We start from the raw sequence: 23,821 nt of genomic DNA, 5'->3' as shown, positions 1-23,821 counted from the left end.
TCAGAACCATCTTTTTTTAATCATTTTAATACTTTTCTTAAAAAAGGATGCTCAATTATCTGAAGATGAACTTGCTGACCTCAATGCCTCACTCATCAACATACAAACACATTGTTCTGAGTATAATAAAATCAAAAGAAAACAGTAAAAGGTAAAGAGAAGAAATGTTCAAAACGAACTTGTAAAAAGAAGAGATAAAAAAAAAAAAGTGATTATAGAATTGAAAACACGCTTGGTTTTTTTGGGCCAACCAACAGAAACTGGAGGGGGCGGAGCTTTCACTTCCATAAGAACACAATGGTGTACAAGCGACCCAAACTGTTAACATGGAGGATGGAGAACTAAAGGAAGCATTTCATACAGACTGCAGTGGAGATGACGGCAGAGGACAGGACGGGCGGAAAACAAACAAAAATAAACATGTAAGAAGTGAATTATTGGATGCACTAAAACAAAACAAAAAAATTGGGACCTAGTAGTCATAACTGCCTTGAAACCGCTTCATCACTTTCACAAACTGTTGCATAATTTCTGATTTAAAAGGAGAATAAAGGAGAATTAAATAGCAATAAAAACAGGCTCTTGTATAAAGTGAGAAGAAAACACTTTACATGTTAAAAAAACAGATGTGAGGGAACGTTCAGCACTGAATCGATTGGTTTTTGGCATGGACAGGGAAAAAAAAAGGGGGAAGTGTGAAAGCACAACACAGACAAAACAATCCTCTCAATAGAATCATTAAAAAAGTTTTTCCTCTTCTTTACAGTAAATTCTACAAAATCAAACCAAAGATGAACACAAAGACGAGCTTTGCTCCCCACAATCAGAATTTCTTAATATCTTTTTCGCAGCCTTATTGTATATAATATATATTTATATATTCATGTATCTATTTATATATAGTATGTATAATTTGAAGGGCGGGGTCATTAGTTTACAGGCCAGAGCACTAAGGCAAAGGACAGACTCTGAAACGGTTGGAAAGCGACTCCTCGACTTGAACGTAACGAGGCCCCCCCCACGGTTCAAGCTGCAGGGAGAAGTTCAAGGAAGTGAAAAGGAAGGACGTCTTAGAGCGTCCGGGTGTTTCTCTCCCCGCTGTGTCCTGAGAAAAACAATAACCTCTCAGAAGATGGCTGAGGCCTGACCCCTCCGCCCGAGCATCCCAGGGAAACCAAACACTAACTGATAGACGAGGTTTAGTGAGAGGAACACGTAAGAGCAGATTATTCATATGTCCACCTGTTTCATTTAGAAAAAGAAAAAAAAAGCCTCTTAGTATCACACGCCAGGGAAAAGTTTTCGTTGAACTTTTTTTTTTTTTTTCTTTTTATTATTTTTTTTAAATTAACCGAAGCTTTTGTTTAAGCGTCATCACCGGTGGCTTCCTTGGTGGAGCCGCTCGTTCTGCCGAACCGCTTTCAACCCCCTTCTATTCACAGGACACAAGCCAGCTGTCTCGACTACTGAAAGAAAGGGAGAGTCTCTATGAAGTCTGTGTGATGTGGGTGCGTTTTGCTGAGCAGCAACCGTGTGCGCCGGTGCACTCTTCTATTCTTATGGTCAGTTGCTGATGTGTCACAACAGGGTGGCGGCATCTCTTTTTTTTCAGAAGAGATTTTCTTCAAAAATTGCCATCAGGTCGCTCTGAAAGTTTATGTCGATGGTGTCAGCCATCTGCAAAGAGAAACACAGAAAACAGAAGGTTAGTTTTACGGCTTCATTATGTAGAAGTTTGTTTGTAGTTCTGTCCGTACCGCCTCCCGTCTACGCCTCTCCTGTTCACGCCGGCGAGCCATCTCCCTCTGCTGGTCCAGAGCATTCTGCGCAGCTGAGGTCGGTGGGGGCGGGGCTTGTTGTGGTGCAGGCGGGGCTTGTGGTGAATGTGTGGGCGGAGTTGTAGCTTGAGGCGCAGGTGCAAGCGGTGACTGTTGCTCCTGACTACGGCGGGTTTCTCCTTGTGCTCGACGCACGTGCTCCACCGTGTCGTCGTCGTCACGACTACGAGAAAGACAAAAACAGCTGTGAAGGAGCTGCTCTCTGATTGGTCAGCTTATAACTTGATTCATTTGCAATAAAGACACAAATATAATGAAAAAAAATTAAGATTATCAAAGTAAAGGTCCTGATCCAATCACATGATCGAAAAATCAGGCCCGATCACATGGTTGATAACTCGATCTGTATTGAATGATGTCTCCCAATCAGTATTGAATATTTAATTTCTTTTTATTATGATCAGCGCTTTCAAGCTTATTACTCCGGATAAATACTCCACTACAAGTCATCATTCATTTTTGAGAATTTTAAATAAAGATATGAATCACATATGGTTAAAAATGTTCACTAGTTCTAAAGATATTAGAGCTAAAATGACTAAACTTTCTCACATGACTAATTATCACCTACATTTAGTGGATAGTTCTTTTTTGTTTTTGTTTTTAGGTAATAGTTACACTATTTTTTTACTGTTAACATTACTTCACAGAAGTTTTCTGTTCAAGTCTTAAATTATAAAATAATTTTAATGAAATAAATGTTACAAAATATTGGATTGATACTGATGCTCAAACTCTGAATCTGATTGGGCTCAATAAACCAGATCAGGACATTCCTAGTATCAGGTTTATAAAAGATGTTAGAGCACAAATGTTTTTCTGATTGAGTAATAGCTGGTTATTTCTCTATAGAAGTCTATGGGATTCTAGCTTCAGCTCCAGCGGGTACTTTTGTAATAACACCAGGAGGGGTCACTGAGTCCAGTCCTTACGTACAGTCAATAACTGTGACTACAATGAATGTTTTCAACAAGACAAAGGGAAGGCTTTTCTCCCATGTTGAATGCACCTCAAAGATGAATGATTCTTGACTAAAACAGTCTGAAACTGAAGGATCACTGATGTTCAAGTTTTAATGTGACTTTTCCACGTTCATAACAACAATCTGTGAGCTGGGACATTAAACTTTAATATTGACAATCTTGTGAAAAGTAAAAAAAAAAATTAGTAAGAGAGCAGAGGACAAAGATCTATTTTGCAGTAAAAAAAACAAATCTGTCGTTTGTCATTTCAGAATTGAGTCTCAGTTTTTCCTCCTACATGCTCTGATAAATGAATATTCAGCACTGAAAATGACATCAAATTATTGAAGCTGACTAGATCTTTCTCAGAAGTTAAGAAAAATGAGGATGTCTGATCTAAATTTTGTGGTTTTGTTCTTTCTTTTACAATAGAGAAATACCCGGCAACACCTGATTAGCACACACTCTGTAACTCTACACACTATGTACTGTAACTCTGACCACTTACACAATCAATGTGAATCAGCATTTACTAACGAAAAGTGTTGCATAATGGCGCAATGCCATGTTTCTCTGCCTCAGAATCCACTGGAATTATGTCAGCTGCATAGTTACGCTGGTCAAAAGAATGTCAACACTGGAGCGGAGGCTCTGGTGCTGAAGAGTTCAAATAAGAGATTTTCATTTTGAACCTCCCACTCACCGTAGTTTTTCCTGCTCTCGCCTGGCTTGCTCCGCCTGTGCTTTCAGCTGTCGTTCCCGCTCCTTTTCTCTGGCAGCCCGTTTGAAATGCTCAAAACTGCCACTGGAGGACCGCACTTGAGACGCCGGCGTGGACTGACTCTGTGCCAGGCTGGCCCAGGAGCCCATGTTCTTGAACTTCACATCATGTAATGGAGACACACACAGTAGTGCAATGGTGTAAGACGAAGACGGTAAATGAGATGAGAACCAGAAGATTTGTGTGTTGCTTTGGGTTCATAGACACCTGTGTCTTTTTGGGTGCGATTGGAGTTTTGGGTTCTTGCTTGATTTTGCTGTCCTGGGAACAAGGCATAGCTGGAGAGACTGGGAGGCGGGGAACGGGGCGAGAATCCTCCAATAACTTTGTATCAGACCCTGAAGCAGAGGCGAATAAAAACTTATTAGAAAGATGTCATTCCGGCCGCTCTTGGACATGAACAGAGATTTTGCAGAGGATTTCCACGCTCCAGATTTCTTTGAAGATACAATTCCCACATCCCAGCTGGAGATTTAGCAGCTGTGTCCATAAACGAGATATGCAGAGGAAAATACTGTGTAGTTTACAACATATTGAAACCCAATTATTCAGACTGATTACAGCTGATGCTTGTGAAAACAGGTGGACGGCAGCACAGCTGTCAGAGGAAAAGACGCACAAAGAAACGCCCTGCTGTGTCGGGAAACCTGCAGCATTCACTCAGTTATTCCCTTCATTCTGGGTGAGGAAAACTGTCCGGATCCCAGAGCAAATCAAGAGAACAGCTGCAACACGTCTCCATAATGAGATCTGAACTCCACAGGATAAAAAAGGGGAGAAATTTTTTTAAAAAACTAAGCATAAATAGTTAAAAACGAAAAAAATAAAAACGTATTTGAATATTTCCAAATATTTCTGTCTTATCTGCTGCTGGTTCAGATCCAGATCTATTTGACCACAATCTATGTTCCCCCAGATTTGTGTCATTGAAAGGTTTTCTGAATAAAAAAAGTGACTTTTTTTGTTGATGCACTTGCAGCCTTTCTTTCACAGACACACAGAGAAAGTCTCTTCCTAAGTGATAAAACATTTATAACAAATATACCAGTATGAAAAAAAGGATTATAGTATTTGCAGAGTGACTAAATTTAAAATAAAGTGTATTTTATACCACAGGTTTTCCTCTTTCAAAGAAAAAAAGACTCATTATGACACATTAATGGATGTGGTGGCAGATTGTCAGCTTTGATTGGACTTGTGGACACAAACACCAGCTGAGCCTCTTCCAGAGGCTCCAAGCTCCTTAAAAAAACTTGCAGTATTTTTGCTTGTTTGAAGAAATGTGTCTAAAAGCAGCAGCTTCAGCTCCACCAGCTGGGCTCCACTCATAACACGGAGGAAAGGACGAGTGAAAGAATTTCCCATCTACTGCAGTTTTTGAAAAAGTTATGTCCTTCTAGTGTGTTTTTATTGTTTTTCCTCTGTAATGGTACAATAGTGACTATGATGATCATGGATTGAGAGAATTGTCTGTCAACAGTCAGAAGAATCAATGCGCTCATTAAATTGAAGTATTTTTGTGGGTCCAGAACAAACTGAGGAAACGTTTGCACTCACTGGGTTTGCTCTCAGGTTTGTGTGAATCCTGGCGAACGGCTGGGCTGAAGGGAGAAGGAGGCAGAACCGGAGAGAGGGAGGGTTTCTCCTCCTTTACCCCAACCAGGTTGGACCTCGGCTCCTAAAGAAAAGTGCATTAAAATGATCAGAAGCAAAAAAAAGACTTTATTTAAGCAACATTTTTCAACAATAAACCTTTTATTCAGTTAAAACAAACTAAAGATGGAATCTACCAAGCAGCTTACATGTTTTTTGGTCTGTGAAGGTGACTGTTGTCCCATTGTGTTGAACTGAGGCATCTGAGGAGAATGCATCATCATAGGAGGCGGACTATCATGCAGACAGCCTAGGAAAACAGGAAGCAAGTTATTAAAATGCATTTGTTGCATTGATCCGTTTAACCTGAACAGTAAGCATCTTCCTTAGCCACATGTGATAGAAAGCAGAAACAAAGCTGTTTTCTTGATTTAACAAAGGAAACACTCATCAGCTTCTCTCTGGAAAAGCACAGCACTGGTTAGAGTATTTTAAAGACCCACCTCAATGAAAAGAGCATTTTTTTAAACATGTTCTTGTAGCGTTTTTCTCATGATGGAGAACATTGTAAGGAAAATTAAGCTCAAAACTTTGTTTTTGTTATGAATCAGGAGCAGACAAAAATGCTGTTTAAAAAATGAGCTTATTTGTGTACCAGTCTGTGGATCAGTTGGAAACAATTAATTATACCCATTTTTGGAGTTTTTTTTTTTTTTTAAGTCTTAACAATCTTTTATTTTGAAAAATCTTTTATTTTGAAACATAACCAGATTCTTGCAGCTACACTTTTGAGCACTTGAGCTGTAAAGTTTAGTTAAGGAGGCAAAAGGACTACGTCTGAACACTCTTTTACTCTGAAAAATCGACAGGATTCTCTCGGTTACATTTGGTCACTTGATTGCCAAAAGTAGTCCGTTGACATGCAACAGGAGAAAAGTTGTAGACCTGTGTTGAACGTTTCTTTGCAAATGAATAAGGGATTAGTACAGGAACAGGAGAACAGACAAAACAAAATAAACAATAAAAAACAGTGGGCTTTCAGAAGTTCTAAATATAGAATTTATGGGAACAGGTGATTCCCACACACTCAGCCTGTTCACATATTATTCAGAACATTAATTAGCAGAGGATGTTACGAGAGTTTAAAGCTATTATATGGTCTTATATTCGTCACCAATTCTATTGCTCTGCTAATGTTAGCTTAGGGTTGTAAGCTAGCAGGAGAGAGAGTAAACAGCTCAGTTATGGGTGACAGGAAGTGGTGGTGGGGGTTATTCTGCACCAACAGTCCTGGCCAAAACTCAGAGGTGAATTTCTGAAGAATTTCTGCAGGAACTATGTTATAGGAAAAACTACAGATTTTTGAATTTTGGAAAAAAAAGTGTTTAATCATAATTAAAAAAAACACTGGGTATGCTATTAAAATAAATCAAAATATAGGCCTGTAAAGCTGAGTGAGCTAACTGAATTATTTAAAATGATATAAAGCGACTAATGAAAGCACCATAGAAGCCTCTGGTGTGTAGAAATGTTCATCTGAGCGGCTCACCTGTGGAGAAAGGCTCTGGTTTGTTCTGTGGCGATGGCTGCTGCTGATGCTGCTGCAGCTGCTGCACCTTCTGCTGCAGCAGCGCCCCCTTCTGCTGCTGGGACTGCGCGTGTGCATGCTGGAACGACTGCGGCATGAACCCGGAGCTGTGTCTCTGCGGCAGGGCGGGGGCGCTGGAGGACATGACCGTGTTCAGGGCCGACACCAGCGGGGGGGCGACCTGCACGGGCGAGTGTTGGGGCAGCGGCGGTGGGGCGGGCCTAGCCTGAAGCGACTGCAGGAGGTTGTGGACTTGACTGAGTGGGGGGGTTTCAGGGTTCGTGGGCGTTGGCTCCTCATCGTCCTCGAGCAGAGCTTGGGGAGGCTGCGCCGAAAGAGTACCCAGGATGCCATGGGATGGTGGCGAAGGGAGCCGTGGCCGGGGGACGGGCTGGGGAAGGTTGAGGGGAAGTGTGGGCTGCAGCTGGGGTGAGGATGATGGAGGGATGGGGGGTAGAGAGGGTGGAGGCGGCTGTGGGGGTTTGCGTGGAAGTGGAGCGGCGCGGTTGCTAGGTCTGGATGGTTGCTGGGGAAGAGCATTATGAACTGCTGCATACAAGGAGAGAAAAAAAAATCAACTTTAGAAACATTACTTAGTGAAAAACAGACTAACAGATTTTTGAATGATGCTTTATTTAAACAGAACAAAACATTAAACTCCAATAAAATAAATACATCTACTGTCAACTTACCTGGGGAGGCTATGATTGGGTGTTGGTTTAGGAAGGGGTGTGTCTCAGGCGGCATCTGGATGGGTCTGGTTGCGCTGAGGTCGGGGGCGGCGGGGGCGCTGGCAGTGGGGATGGCTGAACTGGCCTCCGTGTTGGGCTGAGTCAGGTGAGAATTCATGAAGTGAGGAAGAGGATCAAACCCCGGAGTCATTAGCTGGGAGGAGTCCAGAGAGGGCACGGAAACGGGGACGGGAGGAGGCGGAGCAAACGGCGGTTTGGGCTGGAATAGCTGAGGCTGCGGCTGAGGAGCAGAAGCGGCCGGGCCCATCCCGCTGCCGAGGGGTTGCTGGAGCGGTCCCTTTGTGTCCTTGTTGGTCAGCTGGGTTTTCTGTGGCTTGGGAACCAGCCCTGCAGACGAGACGCAATGATTACCCAGAAGGATCTCAGATAGGATCAGGTTAAAGATCCGAACATGAAACATAGAGGAGCAGTTACCATTATCCGAGTCTTCACTGTCAGACGAGTCACTGCTGCCAGAAGATGAGGATCCCGTCTTCATCTTTGTCATTTCCAGAGACTTTTCCACTTTACAAGACAAACAAAATCACAAGTTTGAAAACTTTCATCAAAATGTCAAATTTGTCACCTGGTCCATAGATCTGATTTAAATGTATTTTTTGTTGTAATCGGATTCTTGTATTTCCAAACATAAATGTGTCCAACTTCAAGAAAAAAAAATATATTTTTTTCAATTCTTGTTAGTGATGACTTTTCTGTAAAGAGAACGGTAATATGTGTTGTGACTGTGAAAGCAAGAAAACCTGCTGCCATATAAGTCTGTTGTATAAGTCATGGACAAAAAATACATAAATAAATGTTTTACAAATCCTGTACAAGTCTCACTTTTGGGAATAAATCTTAGCAAAATACAGAACTAAGAATGGACATTTTATCCTGAAATGCAAATCATAATAAAGAAAAAGGTAACAATAATGCTTATTTAGCTTCATGAAACATGGATGCAATCTAGTATATTAGAGCAATATATCAACAATTATTCAGATAACCATAGCATAAAGAAAACGCTAACAAGTCAACTAAACTCTTTATCTCACTTCAGATCAATAAATCCGTTGAATTCTACATTTGCGTCGCTTTGGATCAATTTCGTAAACCTGACATAAGACTAAATGACCTCTAGCGGTTTTTCCTATTTATTAATATTAAAAAAAAAAGCCACACATCATATACAAAAAATGAGACTTGTACTGTAATTATGAAACACTTCTTAACAAGTCTGTTTAGCTCTGGCATTTTAACAAGAATCCTAAAAGCTTCCACAAAGCAAACCGACAAATACACCGCCCCCTGTTGGATAGTTGCTGCATCTAAATGTCAAGTGAAAAGAACAACCTGAACTGTTCAGAAAAGAAATGACTCACTCACAGCCTTCAGGTGCAGATAAAGACAGTGGATTGAGTCCATCTCTAGAGGACCCATTTAAGAATGAATATACTATTTTCCCTTTTGTTATTTTGCATTGCATATTATTTCTATTACGTGAGAAACTAAACCTAAAGGGGTTTTCTGTGTGGAACACAACTCCCCTAACTTTGTTTAGCATGGATTTTTCCTGGAGATGCTCAGTGGACATTTTGGATTCTTATTTTTTAACATAACGTTATTTTGTTCTGTTTAGAGGTAAAGACGGAACTGAGATCTGTAATCCTGCTGCACAGATTTCACTCATTGCAGGTTATTTTGAGAACGTAACCCCTCCCTAATAAACGAGGGAAAACTGTTAACATAAACCTTTATCTATCGATTGTTATGTATATTATAAACATATATATATATACAACTAGAAAAATTGACATTAACTTTTTTTCCCCCTGTGTTATTATAAATATATGTACATATAGGTAAGAGAAAGCCTTACCTGAAGCTTTCTTCTTCTTCTTGAGGCAGCTGGACACGTACTTCTCCAGCTCTCTCAGAGTTGAGGGTTTGAGCGTTTCAAAGTCAATCTCGATCTCGTCAGGGTTTGAGTTCTTCAGCGAAGGCTCTCGGGTTTGGATTATGTGCACGACTCGACCCAGTTTATCACCAGGCAATTTGTTGATGTCCAGGCTCAGCTGGCGCTTCTCCTCGTAGGACATGGGCTTGCATCTATCAGCAGGCATGCCAACGAACGCATCTGAGGAGAGAACGTCCATGAATGAACGTTTACCTTACGTCAGGTCAAATGCAAACACAGCGGAGCGAAAGATCGTAGAAGATTATTATTTGACATGGAATCCCAGAGCATTGTGGGAAACAATTTATTTTTGTCGCAAGAACACACAAAAAAACTAAAGAACTTTATCCATCATTTTGAAAGAAGCCTATTAAATATGTTAATGATAAATAAGTTAATAAAAAAGCTAATAGAACTATTTTCTTCTCTTGTTACAACAATCTTAAATACTTGTGAAAATGTATTTGTGTGGTTTACTTAAATACTTTAAAATTTAAATGCCACGTTTTATATTTAAGTGCAGCCAATATCTCAGATTTTTCAGGACTTCTATTCCTAAAAACAATAACAGATACACAAATCATATATAACCCTCCCCAAAATCATTTTTTCCCAGAAGAAAACACTCAACCACATCGCAAAATTTCAGATTTTGATCAACAACAGTTATTTACTATTTTCCCTATAAAAACGTGGGAACATTTTAGCTTGTTTGTGCTCAAAACAACTTTCATTAATCACACAAATGATTGTTGCCATTCCAAATAGCCCATTTTATCCCAGCTGCACACATATGACCACATCACAGGTTTGCTGCGTCCTTCCTGATTGTATCCACATGAAGGCAGCGTTTGCCTATCATTCTTTGTTCCAGTTACCTGTTGAACACCTGTCCACACAATAAAGCTGACTGCCATCTCCACCATCGAGTCTTTGTGTGTTAATGCTGCACCTGCTGCACCAAACACAACCAACGTGTATAATCCTCTTTTCACCGCAACATCTCCTGCTTTACTCGTCCGACAAAATCTGCCTCAAAGAGTAACCAAACACTAAATAAACTTTTTTTTAATAAATGGGGCTTTAAAAGTGCTGTCTGTTGGTCCTTGACACATTTTTGACAATAAACTGATTTAATTCCTGAAATTTTAGTCTCAAACCGTCTGCGTGGTGCCCTCTACAGGTTGAAACGGGGTAGTCCCACTTCATTTCAGAAGTTTCACATCATGGTGCTCTGCAGCGCCAGTATAGAAGCCCCGCCCATCTTTGATCCTGTAACGGTCGGTTTTTATCGTGTCAGCTTTAGCATGGCTCGTAGGTGTATTGCCTTCGGTTGTCAAAAATCTACTGGCTTGTACAACTTTTCAGTGGTTGAGAGCAATTGGCATTGAATCCAGCAAACTCCTTCCTGGTGATGGATTTGGAGTGAATGTTTTACTCGGGATTGTTTGCTTCATACGTTAGCCTTTTTTAGCTTATGATGCTTGCGTCATTTTACCACTCAGACGGTCTGGACCATGAGTGTCTGCTTCACGAGAAGGTGGAGAAAAATCCTCAACCTCCACAGAAAGATCTGTGGTGATACTGGAATCACTTTGCTCTGTACCACTCCCCATATTGAAAACGTTATGTTACCTCAAGCTAACCTCACTGTCAATCACAGATCCAAACCACACCTCCCACGCTCAGCCCGACTCTTTTATTTTTTCTTTATAGTTTTCAAATCTGAAGCCTCCAACTGGTCTGTTGTGTTAAACTTTAAAATCACTTCAATGACCAACAACATGAAATCAGTGGATGCCATTTATCTTTACAGTGATTTTAAACAGTCATTCCATGCTTTTTGCCTGAATTTCTGAAATAAATGTGCCTCAGATCACTAATGCACGAGCAAACATAATGGAAAAAAATGCATCAAAAGTCTTGAAGGAAAAACTAAAACATAAGTACAATCACATCTGTTTTAAAGTTTGAAGCCCCTACCTTAAAAACCAATTGATATTTTCAGTACAACTGTAAATGTCCAGAAATGCTCTTTAAAATGAGTCATGTGATTCAGATGCTTTGGCAGCTCATTTAGAGATAAACTAATCAATCTGGAGATTTCTTTTCAAAAATGTCAATTACCGGTGATCTTAATTTAAGTGCTGGTGTAACACCATGATTGTGACAGACGTACCGAGGTTGTCCTCTGCTTCCAGGGAAGCTGAAGGAACAAGAGGGACTGGGCCTGACGGAGGGGGGACAGCTGGGCGATTATTTTTAATTCCTTCTTTCTTCCTGTGAGAGAAAAACGATTAGGCTACTGCCAGCTCCAGCAATAACAATGACACTGATATGCACAGCAGACCTACCCGGGCTTTTTCCTTTCTTTCTTCACCACCACAGCCTCCTTGTTGCTCTTGTTCTTCTTTAAATTCTGGAGCATGGTGAGTTGAGTCTCTACAGGTTCCTCCACTCCCGTTTTCTTTTTATGCTTCTCTTTCTTTTTTTCCTTTTTGTCCCTCTCTTTCTTCTTGGGCTTGCTGGCCTGCGGCTGAGAGAGTGCGGCCAGCTGCTCGTGCACGGCCTTGAGCTGGAAGTCACAAACACACAAACATGTCGTCTTTAAGGATGTTGAGTCTGGCTCCAGTCGAGCTCCAAAAACATTCGGTAAAGGTGATCTGGACACATCCCTCGCCTAACCTCCCACCAGCTTCAAGGGCTGCCTTAAAAAAGATCAATTTATTCAACTGATTTAGAGAATGCAATTGGATTAATCAAAATGTAATTTAAATTTCTTGTTTTCTGTTCTTTCACTTGTGTGAAAACTCTTTCTACATCATCCAAATATGAAAAGGACTAGACATTTGACCAGTTTATCCTTCAGTTTATTCTGTCAAATCCTGAACTTGTGAAGCTGAAATGAAAGGGAGTACTTAGGCAGCGACGGCCGGCTCTACCGCTGAGCCCTTCATGGTTGCTCATCGTCTGACCTGTTCCTGGAGCTCAGCCAGTCGCTGCTGTCTGTCGTGTTCCGAGTCTCCTCCTGAGGACTCTGAACTTGAGGAGCTGGAGCTGTCATCTTCTGAAACAACAGGAGGCGGAGCCTGTCGAGAGGAAGGTGCAGAGTGGAGGGGCAGTGATGGAGCGGGAACAGGGGTGGTTTCCTCGGGATCGTCGGGCATTTTGGCAAAACGCATTTCAAACACATCCTGTAACATCAAAGAAAATACAGAGAAAACAATTATAAAAAAGGTAAATATTAAATGTAAGAGTCTGAAGTGAATGTTTTTAACACTGATTGCCTTATAGAGGATGAAAGCCTTGCAAATTATGACAAAAAACATGGAGAAATCCAAAAAGTCTTTGAACTTAAAATATAATTTTTAAATTATATTTATGGTTTATGAAGTTATTATTAGAAATGCTTTGAAAACGTGTTAGAAAATCTAAAAGATGAAACAATGTAAAAATTAGGGCTTAAAAAAATAAACATTAATTGCAAACCTGTAAAAAATTAATTGTGATAATCGAGATTCTTTTTTTCTTACAATATTTGTTGACCACTTCTTATCTACAAATATTCACAAAATGAAATCACAAACAAAAATGTACATTTAGAACTTTTATTTTTAATCAATGCTTTCAATGGATAAAAATAGTTAATCAGATTACCGTAATCACACTTTTGCATTGTAATTAATCACAATAATCACAATGTTTTAACTAGGTAAATTTGACAATATGCGGCTTTTGAACAAAAATTAATAAACCAATAAATTGTTGCTTTATTCAACCTGTCGTGGCGATCAGCATTTATTGCGTTTTCCTTTGCCGCTGGAGTCGATCAGTGATGTCATGTTACTTTGACAACACTCCTGACCACAGATAAAATAGTCCGCTTTTTGTGAAAAAGTGATCTAAACAGGGAAAAATAGCAAGAATAAAGCACTAAAAACTAATTGAATACTTTTTACTTTTGTAAGTGACCGAGTGAGATAAAACCAGACCAGTGTTTTAAGGCACACCGTAGAAGCCTGTGTCTTTGTGAAGTGAAATTAAATTGCGTTAATAAATATTAACACATTAATTCTTCTTGATTAAATGCGTGCAATAATGTGTTAACGTTTTAGCCCTTGTAAAAATACATTCTAAGATCAATATTTCTGAAAAGCTAAAAAAGAAGACGTTTTTGCACCGAACAATATAGAAACTAAAGAAGGAAAAATAAAATCTTAGACAATTCATTTGAATGATCAAAATATTTTAATTCAGTTTTGTGTAATTATTAAACTGTGGTGTTTACCTGTAATTTGCGCGCCATGGAAACCACATCATGGTCTGGAGGATTGTACTTGTAACAGTTGGAAAACATCAACCGGACATCTGCAGCAAATTCCTGTGCATCTCTGTACTGCCTATTGTCCAATTTTTTCTAAAATACAAAAAAGATAATTATTCACTCTGTTCAGAAATGTTGAACTTATTCCTTAACTATAATGCCAAAAAAGTAGAATAACAAAAAAACTGAACACTGATTTTGTCTGCTTCCTATATTAATAAATCCAATCAGAAAGCAGTCATTCTTGCTGGAGTACCTTGATGGTGCTGAGATCCATGGGGTGCTTGATGATGTCGTGGTAGTCATGGAGGCCGAGAGCTTTAGCGTCGACGGGCTTGTAGAAAGGCCAGGCGTACGCCACGTGCTTCTTAGACAACATTTCTTTAAGGAGGCGTGCACAAAAGCGCAGCTGCTCCTGACGCTTCGGCGTCACCGTCCCTCCCGTCTCCAAGACCCCTCCCAGGTGATGCTGGGAGTCTGGCTGTAAGGTGTCTCTTTTGGGTTGCTTTAGTGGCCGGACTGCGTCTCGGCGGGGCCGAGTCGCGTCAGATACAGGGGGGGACTCGCTCAGCTGGTCGTTGGCCGTGGGTGTGGTGGTGTCGGCTTTTCTTTTCTGACTCTTTCTTTGCTGTTGAAACATTAAAAAAATCCATATTAGTAAGGAAAGATTTCATTTGGCTGTCTTAAGTCTGCGTTGAGGAATTCTTACCTTAATGAGAGCTGGGGTGCTAGGCATCATGGGGGCAGGAAGAAGGCCTGGGTGCGTTACAGCTGGAGGAGCGACAGTCGCCAATCCTTGACCCAGGACGTCTGGGGTCGAAAGGGGGAATGAGGGGACCAGGTGAGGAGCGTGGTTGGGGGGTGTGGGAGGGACGCGTGGAGGCTGGGGCTGTGACAGCGGCTGTGGCATGGGCTGCAACATTGGCTGCAGCATCGGCTGTGACATGTGCTGCGACATAGGCTGCGATAAAGGCTGCGACAAGGACTGTGTGAGGGGCTGGAAGAGAGGCTGGGTCAGCTGCTGCGGAAGAGGCTGCGACAGCGGATGGGAAAGAGTCTGCAACATGGGCTGGGACATGGGCTGCAACAGGGGTTGTGACAAAGACTGCAACATGGGTTGCGGTAGAGGCTGGGACAGGGACTGCGACAGGGACTGCGACAGGGACTGTGACAGGGACTGCGACAGAGACTGTGACAGAGACTGCGACAGAGACTGTGACATGGGCTGCGACTGCAAAGGGGCTGGTGCACCACGGTTTTGTGGAGTGGTCGATGGGGATGAAAAGCCTCTTGTGTTAGGGGTGGTCGATGGGGATGAGGACTCATGGCCTGAATCTGATTTTGTTGACAGACCTGGAAATCCACAGCAGAAAGTGTGTAAGCACAGGAGCATCAAGAAAGAAAATTTGATCATTCCCGTTGTTGATGAAGACCCAAAGAAGTAAGTACAGAGAAAAATGTACCCAGCTCCCGTCTGACGCCTCGCCGCCCTTTGGTCACCACAGAAATCTCTGTCTCTTCCTGTGGCATCTCTGTGATCTTCTGCAGAAAGAGCTTTTCCAAGGCCTCGGCCATCAGGACAATATCATCCCCGGGCTAAACAAAGAGCCACATGGGTGTGTTAGAGGGCTTGAAAGAAACCATTCATCACCTTTCTTCTACTACTAGAAGCCTAAAAACGCTGGAGAATTCGGCAGCATTTCCAGCAGGAAGCGCAAAAAACAGTTCAGTAAAATTAGTAAGATATTCTCAGATTCTGACAAAATCTCCCAACAATTCAAAGTTTTTTTGTTTCTTTTTAATAAGATTTGCCCTCTCTGTACTGCTGACAGATAGACGGTTGCTAAAGGAGCGTCTACAAAGTGCAAGTTCTGGGAAAAAGCATCAAAAAAGAAATCCAAAATCTGTCAAAAACATTAATAAATGTTTAAATTGATATGAGCAAATCATGAATGCTCATCATCTCATTCATCCTACGACTATTTAAAAAGAAAGTCAGTTTTAGGAATTTTAATGGAGATGTAAATCCTTTCTGACCAAAAATGTTCAATAGTTCTGAAGATACTAACGCTATAGTCATCAAACTTTCTCACATCACTACCTGTCACCTATTTTTACTAGTTAATATTTTTTCCAGTGTATAGTTTCACTATTTTTGCTTAATTGTTGAAGCAACTTCACAGAATTACATTGTTTAAGTGGTAAATGATAAAAGAAGGTTAAAAATGGGACAACCTTAAATTGTTTATTACATTTGTAATAAAAAAATGCATAACAATAAAATTGGATGAGGACTCTGTCTCTGCAGATAATCAAATGACTCGAAATCTGATCAGAGCCAAATTAAAAACCTGATCATATGGACATCACTTATATTTTTTAGGTTAATAATTTATTTTACACATATTCTTGACTCAGTTGGGTCTTTTCACAATAAAATCTGTATTTGCTAGAATACAATATTTCTTAAAAAAATAAATTATGACTAATAAATGAAACTCAACATATCAGGTAAATGCTGAAGAAAATGGAAATACCTGCTTCATTTATGAACTTGACATTACTTGTTTCAGTTGTAAAGTAATGCAGAAATAATGTAAAAATTTCAGGTATATTATCAGGTACAGCAATTTCCGTCCTTTGCAGAATTATTTTTTTGTAATTGAAAACGTAATAAAGAAATATGAGTTTAGAAAACGAAACAATTACGATGAAAACTAAAAAAGGGGGAGAATTATATCACTCCTTTGCATATTTAAAAAAAGGTAAAATTATTTCAGTTTTTGTTTAAAATAAATACAAGACGCTGCAATGTCAGGAAGGGCATCCGGCATAAAACCATTTGTGCAAATCAGTGAAAGATGATTTGCTGTGGCGTACCCCGACGGGATGTGCCGGTTGAATCTATTGAACTAAAATCTATTCCAATCCAATGCTAAAGTACAAAAATATCTTTCTTTATGGTTGAAGAAAAAGTTGCAAACCTTGTTATAGATGTAGCAGTTTGTGAACATTGTGTTGAAGTCCTGGATACATTCCTGGGCATTCCAGTAGTAATTGTTCTCGAGACGCTTTTTTATCGTCCCCATGTCCATAGGAGTCTTGATGATCTTATAGTAGTCCTTCATGAAGGAAAGCCAGGAGGAGGAAAAAAAACATCACATTTGCACGTTAGAGTCATCTGTCTTCAGCTCAAAGACATTACTCCTCAAGAATTTAAATATCAAAGCAGCATAATTTAGGCATCCACTAATGTTCCAAAGAGTGCCTTTACATTTGTCATATTGATTGTTGTTTTATATTCTTAAATTGGCCTGTTATTGTTATGAAAAAAGTATTCGAAGTAAAAGGTTAATTAAAAAAAGAAGTGCTTAGAAAAGACTAAGAGGGTCAAATTCATAGAAACCTGAAGTGGGTCTTCAAAGATCTGCTCATTTAAAAGCATCTCAACGCTTCATTCCAACCAGCTGTGGATAGTTTTGCATTAAATTTAAATTAGGAGCCTATAAATCCACATTTTGATTAGTCACGTGTAAACAAATGAGTGACTCACAGGCAAACCAAGTTTAACTGCATCTACAGGTGCTTGGAAGGGCCATGCAAAATGATGTTTCCATAATGTCTTCAACACCACTTTATGCAGATACTGGAAAATAAGGACAGATCACAGCATACAGGTTAACACAAGATCGTAACAAAAAATACAGGTACAAACTGAAGCTGACGAGGTTAGTACCTGCAGCTGGTTGGTCTGGCGCTTGGGTCTGGTAAGGTTCCATGTTTCGGGGGGTGGGGGGTTGAAGGGAATAGGTGGTGGGGCAGAAGGAGGGTTCTGGCTGCTGCCTGCCTGCAGTCCGTCTCCCATCGCAGCTTTGAGTTGCAGTGGCTGAGCAGACAGTTTAGGCAGACTGGACCTGGCGAGGGCAGGTGGGAGTGAAGGGGGCCCCCTCAGGCCATTACACTCCCCACGCGACTCTCTGGACAAATGTGAGATGAGAGAAGCTGTTGGAGCTTGTAAATATAGAAAATATAGAAAAATGCTAAGCTAACAGCAATTTCTGATAGCTGAGGACAAATTAAAGGAATCAGAATGATCTGAGATGCAACTGTGTTTGCGTTTTGTGATCTGTAGAATTGCAATTATTTACCAAACCAAAATAAAAGTACAATGAGAGAAACATGTATCTGCCAGTCACCGAAGCCGCAATTTATTCAACCTAAAAAGATAACAGAGATGTGTAATGCTCATCATAGATACACTTCAACTGTGAGATGAAATGATGGAAAGGATCAAGGAAATCAGAATGAAAGATTTTTTAAGGGTATATCTGTATATATTTCGCTCCAACAAACAAACAAGAATTCTGTCCCTCACGGGTTCTTTGAGAAGCACTTCCATCCTCCACTCATACCTGAATTAATGTCACCTTTTTGAACTGGCTATCTGTATAAGACACCCGTGCACAAGTTAAACCGTCAAACTGTAACCTCTCCACCATGAACAAGACCAAAGAGCTGTCGAAGGACACCTGAACAAGACAACAATGAGCCAGTAGCTACGTTTACATGGCCCCAAGTAATCTGAATAAAGGCCTGATCTGAACAAAAATGTAAACACATCATTCGGAATACTCTGGCCCGATCAGACTGTTTCGGATGCAAATTTCTTTCTGATCAAGAAAGGTGGGTTATACTGATGGATGATCCGATTAAGGTGCATGAAAACACACGTTCCGATCGTGTGTGATTACTGCGCTGGATTTTACGTCATGCACGGGGTATGGCAGTCTTAGGAGCACCAACAGAATGATCAGCTGCTCTCCGCGAGCGAACTCTTTTCTTTGAGTAGAAAAGCCGGATTCAGAGCTATAATGTGCAAGCGTGTTACTGTGTGAGCTTCGGACCGCAGTCCGTCTGGCTGATCTGCGCGAGAGACCTGCCGGAGAGGTTAGGCCTTTTGCCTCACAGTTAGAAGATTACGGATCGGTTCCCCGCTGGGACCTTTCTTTGTGGAGTTTGCATGTTCTCCTCGTGCATGCGTGTATTAGGTCTTCCTGCCACAGTCCAAAACTAGGTTTCATAGGTCAACTGATAACTAGGTTAAATTGGTAGGGTGGGTGGATGGAATACAAGAACAATTTCCCTCCACCTGGGGCTTCATGCAATATCTCACCATCTCATGAGGAATAAATGATCTAGACAACTATTACAAAACAGCCCAGAACTATACAGGGGAACATCATTTCAAGGTTCTGGAGCAGTCAAGCTTGCACCTGAAGCTCAATCCAATAGAGAATCTGTGGAGGGAGTCAAAAGCCAGCGTTGCCCAGCAACAGCCCCCAAACGTCACAGCTCTTGAGAAGATCTTCATGTGTGTGCAAACCTGGTAAAGACCTGGAGCAAACGTTTGACTTCTTGTCATTGCCGACCAGGGTTACATAACAAAATATTGAGGTGAAATGTACTTATTGATCCTCTGTATAATTGTGTTACAAGACACTATTATATCTGTGCTGATAACCATTGTGATCAATCAACACTTCTTAGGAGGGTTTTTTTTTTACCATTTTGGGTAAAAACTAACCCAGAATCTATTTAGAAAACTAAAATTCTACGAACATGATAATATTTTTGTCTGCAACTAAAATGAACGACAAATACTTCAATCTGAAGTTTTTTTTAAAATATAAATCATAACATCTTAAATACCCAAATCATATATGTTAAAAAAGAAAGAATTGAAACTCTTAACTTAGGAATAAAGTCTGATAAATGACCCTCAAAGCAAAAATACAAGCATTACAATTGTGTGTTTTACACCAAATAACTCCAGCATAGCAAAATGAATCAATAAACCCCCAGACAGATTATCTTAACTGAAGCTGTGTTCTTATTATTTACATTTTTATTACTTTTTCATTTGAATTGAAATTGAACAAATACATTGATTTGATAGCAGGACACTTACATGCTCTATTTATATTTTATTTTTGATTTTACTGGTTATTTAAGAACCATAAGTGCCTGCATGTCTAATGCTAAAAATTAGTTATCATTCATGGTTCAGTTTTTCACAACATTTAAACAAATATGATTTATAGGTAGATAATTACACCATTATTTTTGCTTTTCTCTTATTTTAAGCAATGTAGGTACATTTAATAGAAAAAAAAATGTTTTTAACTGGTTTAACTGGTTGACTTGACTGTTTTTTCTAGTATAACGACATAAAACCTAGTATTGCTCATGGGAAGCACAAGTAATTGGAGGGATTGCAACCATGATTCATATTAGGGAGCTTTCAACAGTGTGATGTTGAGGCTTGACAGACATAATAGCTAATATTAATTTCTGGGTAACTTGAAAACAAAAATCCTGAAAAACAGTGTTTTCATAAAATGTTATAGTGTGTAGCTACTACACATGTCTGGTCTTGAACATGTGAAATATCATTTAAGAGAGGCATTTTACAAATGCAAACATTAGAGATTATCGTGACATAATTTTTGCAAAACAAAAAAAGAAGCACTATGACATTCATTTCTTACATGTTTGATGCTGTGCAGCGATGGTCTAATATGCCACTGCGGTCATCTCAGTTGGTAAGGCAGCAGTTTCCTGTCACACGAAATAGTTATCAGTGACACGCCGTGGGGGCAAGAAACCACAAAACAAAGAGAGCCAAGTGTCACACCTACTAGACACAGATCAAGACACAATTTTAAAGATTGAATAGGCTACAAACAATCAAGTAAATATATTTGAAAAACTTGTCATCGGCTAAAAAAAATGTTAGAGAAAAACAAAAAAGGGAACGTTTCAGTTTCTGTATGTGTCAGGACAATAATAAAAAATATATGCTTTTTATAACTTAAATAAATTATGTAACTGTACAGCAGAAAAGATTTTACTCAAACGAGAAGCAAGGCCTCAGATTGTCTTCAAAATATTCAAGTTTTCTACATCCATAGATTTTTTCTTTACGAAGGCAAAACCATTTAGACCGTTATATTTGAAAATAAACTTTTGTTTGGCAAATAGCAGTTTCTTTTTATCCTAACTTTGAGTGTGAAGGTGTGAAGATCTGAGCTTGTTTTGGAGACACACAAGCACCACGTTAATGTGTAGAGTATTCCAAAATATTCTTAAGAAAAAGCTTAAGCTTTGAAGAACTTGAGTAATTTCCAAACACTAAGTTGAAACATCCAAATCCACATCAGGATAAGCAAAAAAAAAGAGGGAAATTATTATGAAACGGCCCGGGCAAAGCTCAGACCTGAACCTTTGAAGGAAACGTCATGTCGCAAAAAGAACAAACACTGATGAAAAATTGTAAGTTAGAAAAACAAATTTCCTTTTGAATTATCAAAGTATTAAGAAGTACAAGAATTCATTGTCATTCATTATTTTTTTTTTATATTTGGAACTAAACAAGACAAAAAGGAGATCATAGAACTCACTGAATACATCAGTGGCATGATTTTTATCAATGACGTACTTATCTTACTATAACAAGTTTCACCATAATTTTTCTACAAAATGTTTCCACTGTAAAACTATAATATATATTTCAATAAGGTAAATAGGAAGAGGGATAAAAGAATACTGGTTCTTCATAAAATTTTCTTTGTGCATTTGCAGATTTTAGATGAGTTTCTTCTGCTAACTTTAATTCATATCTTGTAATTGTGTTATATAGCTTCTCTGACTTATTAGGAGTTTAAAGGTTTGTTCCTTAAATCTAGGGACAATGCACAAACGAACACTGATCACATCAATTGAGGAAACGTGTTGTGCAGGCTTATATCAAAATTGCTCATTTTTGCCTGCAGTTTCTACGAAAGTAAACAGAAAATTAGAATTACAACTATTCACCACATCTATTAATAACATACAAATAGACAATCTCTTAATTTAGTAAGGCATTCAAGCTTGTTTACTCAATAAGTAAGCTTTATATTTAGCTGTTTTCATTGAAGGTGCTACATAAATGGACGCCTGCTTTATTGCAAAAAAACTCAATTATAATGTGGTTTTTCTTAGAAACCCTCTCCAATCATCTTTTGATCTATTGTAAAATTGTTTCCAGTGGTCTTTTATTTATGATTATGCCATTTTTAGCCTAAATCAAAAAAACGTGCCATTTTCGTGGACATGGTGCCTGCAAAGCAGCAGGAGTTCTATAGAAATTACCTGGGAGGTGTGGGCAGAATTGTTAGTACGGAGGAAAACCCGCCCCCACTTCCCATCACACATCTTTTTCAGCTCTCCTGCTTGCTTACAGACCCCAACCTAACATAACCCGTAAACAACAAAAATGCTGAGCAGTATTGAAGCTCTCCAAACGTTTTGAGGCAGATAGTAATTTGAACGTACATGGATGAGTCTAGCTGTCTACAAGCAGATGCATCAGAATGGAGCTGAGCAGGAAGCTTGTGGCTTGCCGTAGTAACTTGTACATCATGGTTACAAGCTTTTTCCAAATGCATTTTTTCATCTGCTTCTGATTAACAGCGATTAGAATAAAGAAATGCAATTTAGAGCTTAACTTTCTCAATATAAGTCCTACATTATGATAAAAAAGCTACAAGAACATGTTAAAAACACATTTTTATTTACTTTTCAACATAAATCCTATTTTGTTTTTCATCTGAGTTTGTACTTCCATATTATCTCGGGGGTAAATAAAGTGTTTGCAGGTGCAAAGATAAACCCCAATGTGAAAATGTATATAAATGGCCACAATATCTTTATTACTATGCAATTACACATCATATGTTATGTAAGATCCTAAAGGAATTTACACACAACCTGGCTCCAAAGCCATTATTCTAAAGCCAAAACGAACACAAAATATACATGTAATGTTCCGCTACATACTGTCATTTCGAAACCTCTACAGGACCCACAAAAACAGACGACATGTAGCGAGAAGTCAAACCCCTGAAGAATCGTTTAGCTAAACTCGAGTTGGCGCTTCACGTTTTTCTAGCTAACCTTCATTGCATCGCCATGTTCACTGACTTCAAGTGACAGCTCTGCACGTAAACAGTGTTCCAGAATACAGCTTCCACGAGATTGGTATTCTAGAAGTGACGTACGCCCCGGTTCACGTGAGTTTCGGCGCCATCCCGTGCAACTTACGCTGCCGAGAGGACGTAACTTATGTCACGAATACGGCCTACGGGGCTACAAACAAACAGCCTAGCAGCTAGCTGGCTAGCATGAGACCGAGTTGTGGCTAACATGCACCCTGACAGGTCGCAGAACCAACTGTCACCAACAAAAACACAACACAAAGAGCGTCAGAGTAACAATACGGCCAAGAACGAACACAAAGGCGCCCAAACGCACCCCTGAAAAACACAACAAGATTCCTAAATCTGGTGTGCCCGAGCCGGTGCAAGGCCTGCGAAGGCAGCTCATGCTTCGCCTGTCGAAGCGCTCACTGGCGGAGCGTCAAATACAGCCCTGTCGGGCGCCGGAAGGCCTTCCGCGGACCCACGGGGGTGTAAGCTTTCGCCTCATCCATTCGTGTCGTGTTAGCGAATCCGTTAAACGCCAGTTTTACCTTCTTCAGGCGCTTGTCAGCAATCGCAGACCTTCCTCGCCCCAAATCCAGAACAAACAGTCCCGTTCTACGTCAATGACGTCAAACGTAAGGGGGAGGGCCAGCTCGCGCGCCAGCTGAAATGTCACCTCCTCGGCTCCTCCCCCTCTCCTCATGCAATACCTTGAAACATTATTTTGGAGCAGAAACGAGGTTAACGCTGCTCAAAAACATCTAATATTCTAATGTAAGTGACCGCATTTCAACCCACGGACATGGCGGGCTATAAAAAGGCTTTTACGTTTGCGGCAAAGCTAAAATAAATATACGGTTGCATTAAAAAACAGGAATTTGTTAGTTCATAGCTTGGATTCTTGCACATTGAAAACTGGAACTAATTTTTAGGAATCGTTACCCTCTCAAAGCTTACAAAAATGTCAGGAAATAGGAATCTAAGATCACTGTTAACTGTAATTTGATTATTTTAGTGAAAGGCA

At 39.9% G+C, this 23,821-nt stretch overlaps 1 protein-coding gene across 3 annotated transcripts; it reads right to left on the bottom strand.

Moving 5' to 3' along the window:
* Positions 1–23,490, bottom strand: LOC112137089 (bromodomain-containing protein 4). 3 transcript variants are annotated; one of them, XM_024259211.2, is made up of 22 exons: positions 23,346–23,490; positions 20,323–20,392; positions 17,511–17,751; positions 17,328–17,420; positions 16,759–16,896; positions 15,238–15,370; positions 14,484–15,127; positions 14,031–14,402; positions 13,739–13,867; positions 12,426–12,644; positions 11,805–12,025; positions 11,630–11,730; positions 9,373–9,630; positions 7,929–8,018; positions 7,455–7,841; positions 6,724–7,308; positions 5,384–5,484; positions 5,139–5,259; positions 3,789–3,919; positions 3,504–3,679; positions 1,758–2,001; positions 1–1,677 (listed from the first exon to the last, which is right to left on the bottom strand). In XM_024259211.2, the coding sequence occupies exons 3-22, from the start codon at positions 17,637–17,639 to the stop codon at positions 1,609–1,611; spliced, it is 4,341 nt and encodes a 1,446-aa protein (XP_024114979.1). In that variant the 5' UTR covers positions 17,640–17,751; positions 20,323–20,392; positions 23,346–23,490; the 3' UTR covers positions 1–1,608. The 3 variants fall into 3 exon arrangements, with proteins under 3 accessions (XP_024114979.1, XP_024114977.1, XP_024114978.1); XM_024259209.2 differs by having other exon boundaries at positions 6,724–7,311; positions 23,346–23,489; XM_024259210.2 differs by lacking the exon at positions 20,323–20,392 and having other exon boundaries at positions 6,724–7,311; positions 23,346–23,444.
* Between the last annotated feature and the right edge of the window lie 331 nt (positions 23,491–23,821).

Source organism: Oryzias melastigma, linkage group LG1, assembly GCF_002922805.2.
Source record: "Oryzias melastigma strain HK-1 linkage group LG1, ASM292280v2, whole genome shotgun sequence".
Taxonomy (NCBI): domain Eukaryota; kingdom Metazoa; phylum Chordata; class Actinopteri; order Beloniformes; family Adrianichthyidae; genus Oryzias; species Oryzias melastigma.
Note: the sequence above shows the minus strand (reverse complement) of the source record. Positions and strands in the feature narration are given on the sequence as shown.